The 6,106-nt window shown below is 32.6% G+C and overlaps 1 protein-coding gene across 1 annotated transcript; it reads right to left on the bottom strand.

The window, feature by feature from the left end:
• Positions 1 to 874: 874 nt before the first annotated feature.
• Positions 875 to 1,967, bottom strand: LOC142631820 (uncharacterized). Its single transcript, XM_075806140.1, has one exon. The coding sequence runs from the start codon at positions 1,642 to 1,644 to the stop codon at positions 973 to 975; it is 672 nt and encodes a 223-aa protein (XP_075662255.1). The 5' UTR covers positions 1,645 to 1,967; the 3' UTR covers positions 875 to 972.
• Between the last annotated feature and the right edge of the window lie 4,139 nt (positions 1,968 to 6,106).

Genomic DNA, 6,106 nt, shown 5'->3' with positions numbered 1-6,106 from the left:
ACTTTCTTTATTAGAATGAGGTACAATTCCTTACACTAAAAAGAGAATTTTTTATTATTTATTTTATAAAAAGACTATCTTAAGCATCAAAGATTTTGAAACTGACACCGCACTAATGTCACATAATATGACTATCTTTCTCATTCCTCAAAAGTCGACTATGTAAATTACGATTTATCATTAATCATATCATCAATTTTTAAGTACCATAAAATAAAGTACTCCATTTTATAAAATGATTATAAAAACAGTCTTATTAAGAATGGAGATAAGAAATAATTAAGATGTTTAAATTCAAATGTAAAATAATAATATTATTGCATAAAATAATTTGAACCTAAATTATTCTCCATTTTGTCAAATTCAAACCTTTTTTTTAAATTTATTTTATAACAAGTTCAATGACAAAAACTTAAAAAGAAATCCACAATGATAAATATGACTTGTTATATAACATGTTGTGGGTAATTTCATTAATGTAAATATGAGAACATCAAAATAACAATTTTACGATTAACGTATTATGAAAAATATGGTATTCTAAACATCAATTCTATTTACTGGGTTTTTTTTTTGTTTTTTTTTTCGACCACTAAAATAAGTAAAGGTCTTTATTTTTCAAATTTAAAAAAATGGTAGGTTAAAAACTACATATTTTTAGGTTTTTGACATGTTCATGATTATTGTTCCAATAATAAATTATTGGTATTGACGTCATATCGTCATTGTAGCTTATTGCTAAGCTACTTTTAATTTCAAAAAATATTTTTCATACAAAGTTTTTGAAAAATTCACTAAAATTGAATAAAATTAGAAATAAAAAAATGGGTGTCAACGGCTAGAATCTTAGAACAAAACAAAAGACGGTTTCAAATTTCAGATATGCATATTTCCATTTTTCATTTTACTTCCTTTTGAAAATTTACAAACTATCCTTTTCAACAACAAATCTACCGTGTCTGTGAGTATATATTACAAAGCGGGCAGCGATTCGGGTCGCCACAGCAACTCCGAATCACCAGCCGGGTCATAGCTCTGATCCGAATAATCAAACAAACCTCCTAATGCCACGAACTCGCTATTATTATCGTTCAAATTACTCTCCGAGTCAACACCGATTCCAAACTCGAACGAGTCGTAACTCGGAATCTCGTTCTCGAACCCTAACAAGATCCCATCCAATCCAACGGCTTCTGGATCGGCTGAGCTCGCCTCGAAATCCACGGCTTCGATTTTCGCTTCCTCGCCGGAGGAGGTCGTCGGAGGGAGGCCGAGTTCGTCGTCGGAAGCTTCGAGAAGGTAACCGAGCTCCGGCTGGGACTCGCCGGAGTCTGACGCTTGGTCGATAAACACCGCCGGCGCCGCGGCCTGCGCTGGAGCTTGAACCAGTATTTCTTCCTCGAAGCTTTTGATCACTGAGTCGAGGCCTTGAATCGCCGGGTCACGGTCAGTGACTATGTCCGAGTCGTCTAATATGTTGAGTAGGTCTTCCTCGGAAAGGTGTGTTTCGGGCGAGTTCAAATCCGAGTTTTCCGAGTTACGAAGAGTCGACTCGGCCGAGTTATCCGAGTCAATACGAGTAAGTTTTGGCTCGGGCGAGTTCAAATCCGAATCATTCTCGTCCCGCTTCCTTTTGTTTTCCATTGTATGCCAATTAAACAAATAAAAGAAGCGTTCCTCAGTTTCAGAAATATAAAATCCAATTCCTAGCTAGAGGAAAAGATTTTTCCTCCTTTTGAAAGAGAGGGGGGTTTTCTTTTTAAAAAAAATATGAGAAATGAGTAAGGGTGTTTGGTTAAAGATGGGAATTCAGAATTCTTAAATGGTGGGAAATATAAGCAAGGAGAGCAAGAGACAAATAGTAATGGGTTGGAATCTTGGAATAGGAATTCCCCTTTTTTCTTTGTTTTCCTTAGAAAGAGAGAAAGAGATACGATGCGAGATGTTTGGGTGAGAGGGAAAGAGAAATGGCAAGTGGGTATATATAGTAGTTGGAAAAGAGAAATAGGATTTGGTTTTCCTGTTTTTTTTTTTTTTTAAGAATAATTTAAGAGGTGTGACAGGCGCGTGTTAAGCGGAAAAAGTAAGGGCATAATAAGAAAACAAATTCCGCCACGTAAACTTTTTCTTCTCTATTATTCTGTGGGGTAGTGGGGGGGTTTGGTTTTTTTTTTTTTTTGGCTCTGTCAATTTTTAACTATATTTGATTGAATTTGGATTCCCCCGACTTTTTAGTTTTCCCAATATTATCATGTGGATATGGTTTTACTGGTTTGGGTTTTTTTTTTCTCTCTTCCTTTTTAAGATTTCCTAACACTTTTGCGGTGTAGCCTCAGTGTGGTCACTGGTGAAGCGGTCTTAAGGTCTGTTTTTTCTTTGCTTTGCTGTGCAATTTTGGGGTTTCATGTGTTTTTGGGCACATTGATTTTTACATTAGCCTTATTATAGTAAACACTTTTTACGTTATAATCTCTGCGGACTTCTCATTTGCTCAAACTACCTTTTTTGGAGCTTAACAAATTCTTAATTAGTACTTACGCATTGCTATTTTTTCATTGATATAATAATTAATTACTATTATTGATCCAACGGAATTCGAATCAATACTGCTTTTGTTTCCTTCTTGTCAAAGAAAAAGAAAATTACTGTTTTTGACTTTTTGTTTTCTGCTGGAATCCGGTAGAACATTGAGGTTAAATCCAACGTTAAACTTCGTAAAATTTTATCCATTCATTTTAAATTTAGGTTTAACATTCGTATATTAGTTAAAATTTCTAACTAGTGTCACGTGCCCTAAGCCTCGTGCCCCTCAAGTAATATCGCCATTTAAGTATTTTAAAGTAGAAAAAATCAACTCATGGGACTAAGAGTTTTGTAGCATAATTAATTGACATTTTTTAATATTTTTAACAGGAATATATGGAATTCAAATATTTTGACCCGTTATTACTCTCAAATTATGAGATAGAAATAGAACTCTAGAAGTTTGGACAAATCTTATAATTTCATTAATTTTGGACCTTGAAGTTCAAAAATATTAAAAACTAAATAAATGGTTTGGTAGTTCAGATTAAATTCTAAAAATTAAAAATCATTTTAATTAAACCCTCTTTTTTGGGCTAACTACCATACTATATTAATACACAAAAGAAGTTTGGGATCTAGTCCCCATCTTGGCATCTTCCAATCCTTCAGGGAGCATTTTTACTTGAGATTTCAGATATGTTAATGTTCCTTCACAATTACAAAACAAAGCCCAACTAGAAAACAAATGAGCTAAAGGAATACAATGCCTAAAGACATGAAGTGCCTGCTAACACTCACATGTACTCAAAACAGATCTAATGCCTACTACAATGAATACAATACACTAGTGAGGTTTACAAATAAAGTTTTGCATTCACTTTATCACATTAATAGCATCATCCTTAGTTAAAATATGATACCTCAAATTGTGCAGATTTATTTGATTTGATTATTTGAGTGTGTGTTATGCGGGTGTGTGTTGAGTCCCACATTGAGTGTTCACTAAATGAATTCAGGTTTATAAATAATTACAATGAGCCTTAATTGCAACTTTTTTTTTCTAGAGAGTTTTAACCTGTGGTGTCCGTTTATGATGATAACCAAAATGCCAATCAGTTTTTGGTGTAGACGGATATTGAACTTCAAATCTCTTATTCAATCATTAGAACCTCAATTGCAACTTAAATAATCATTTTGAGGTATAAAAGATAATTATCTTTGCCTTAATTTTTTTCCCCATGATTGTAGGTGGTTACAATATATTGTTTTTGTTCATTTGTTGTTTTGATCATTTGTTGGGCCACTTGGATAGAATTAATTGTACATGTCTCCCTAGTCTTTGCATTCCTTTTCATCCAAATTATATCACAATTGATTGCAAAATTCCTTGTTCTCTCATAAGAGACCCAAAAGGATTCGGCTAGGATTGATTATCGTTCAAATTTATTTTTTCAAGATTAATGCTACATATATAAATTATTTTATAATATTTTTACAAATTACAGATGTGACAAATTCTTACTAATTTTAATATGAGTTAACCACTAACATCACATTTATGCTTGTCAATAATTATTTAAAAAATGTTAAAGCCACCCCCAACAATTTATAACAATAATGTAAAATAATTTGTGTCGAGAGCGTTACTTTTCTTCTAACGATGTGATCTCAAGCTCTTCGAGTCCAAATGGCCTAGGTAGGGAACATTAACCATGTTGTGTATGTCACTAAGTGCTCCATGGGCAACCATTACACAAAATATGAAATTTCAATCCTCAATTTGGGAACCTCTGATTGAGTAAGACTCACTGGTTGGAAAAATTTTCCACGCTTTAACTTTTAGAGAAGGTTTTTCAATCCACATGTATTTGATTTTTAGTCCTCATTAACTTCTTCCATGCATTCTGTACTACACTACTGGAGTCGTTGCTTTCACTACACCTTTTGTTCTTTGCGTCTTGTCAATCATGTATGAAGACTAACTGAGGAATCACCACTTTATTTGGAGTCCAGATTAATCTATTGCCTATTGGGATGGTTGGTTTGTCAGAGTTGGATATGCATCATGTTGTCTCTCACAGTGTTTAAAAGCTGGGAAATTTATGTTTCTCGCGCCTTCTTGGATTATTCATTATGAGGATTTAAACCAAATTTACTTCTTGTCTTGTCTGACGAGATTGTGTCGGTATATAAAACAAAAGAAAGTTTATAGACCCAAATAATTTAACCATTTTTTTTTTTACAATGGCTGACCTGGCAAATTGTTAATAATTAGTAAAAAAATGTTGTCAATAATGAAATCAATTCAACCTGTCAAATTAACTGTTGTAAAAATGTTATTATTATTATTATTCTGGTTGCTTTGTTCGTAAAGCCTAGGTTATAAGGAATTTATCGTGCATTTCATACATAAAATCATAAAAAATAGTTAGACACTTTCGAGGCGATATAACGTTCTCACTTTCACATTTCAAGATAACTCACTTTATAAATTTAATTAATAGAGCCCACGAGAGAAAAGACACTGCATCTCCTACTTTTTAGCACATTCCTTTCTTCAACACATTTTTCTGCCTAGGATAGACTTCTGCATGCCCAAATGTCGAAAAATTTCACTATGTTTTAAAGTGTGGGATCCACTTCCTTGTAAGGGAGAGGTAACATGCATCTGTAACATGTAAAACTTCTCCCAAATGTCTTCATTTTTCACCAAACTCTAGAGTCTAGCCCAGTTATGAGATCACATAGCTCTGTTTTATTCTTGCATTCTTCTCAGCTAAAGCCTTCCTACTCTTTCGCTAGGGTCATAGGTTTCAAAATTGACAAGCCATGTGTAAGGTTATTAGTTTGTTTTAAATATTATGAATTTAAGGAAATTTTGTTGGTTTAGATTTAATTCTAGGGGTAAAATGAGAGTTTCACTTGGAAAGTGAGGGTAAAAGTGGAAATATAAGTTTTTCTTTTTCTTTTATTTTCTTCCTAGCAATGCAGGGGATTAGAACAAATTTTCCTTCTATTTTTTGTGGTAAATTACACTATTTTCTCTTAAGATTTTATGAAATCATGTACTCCTCTCATAGAACATTTCAAGATATGACACACCTCAATCATCCTCTACTTAAGATTTCAAAAATGCAATAGATAAGTTCATTCTCATTTTGTGACTTCCCTAACAAAATATTCTACTTTTATAAAAGATTCATACTCATTCATACAAAGTTCAAATGGGGGAGTGTCATTTCCACCATAAATTTGGTAGAAATATTTGTTAAAATAGAATATTCTAATTAGTAAAGTGATAGTATATATAAGAAAACATAAAAATATTAGTTTCATTAATACAAACCTCAATTAGTGTCATTTCTATTTCTTAGAATGTTAGGGCCTTAAGGGGAGAAAGAGCGTCCTTTCATGAAATTTCAAAGGAGAATAAGTTTGCCTAATTTCAAATTGTTGTAAGTAAACTTTTAGTGTCCATACGGATTTGTTTTTGTTTTTGTTTTTTCTCCTCAATTTATTTAGCTTACTTGTTTATGCATAATATTTTAAAACCAATTTTTAGGTATAGGTATAATTTATT

The sequence above is a fragment of the Castanea sativa genome, chromosome 4 (assembly GCF_040712315.1).
Source record: "Castanea sativa cultivar Marrone di Chiusa Pesio chromosome 4, ASM4071231v1".
Classification (NCBI taxonomy): domain Eukaryota; kingdom Viridiplantae; phylum Streptophyta; class Magnoliopsida; order Fagales; family Fagaceae; genus Castanea; species Castanea sativa.
The sequence above is the reverse complement of the archived record's forward strand: the minus strand, read 5'-3'. Positions and strand labels throughout refer to the sequence as shown.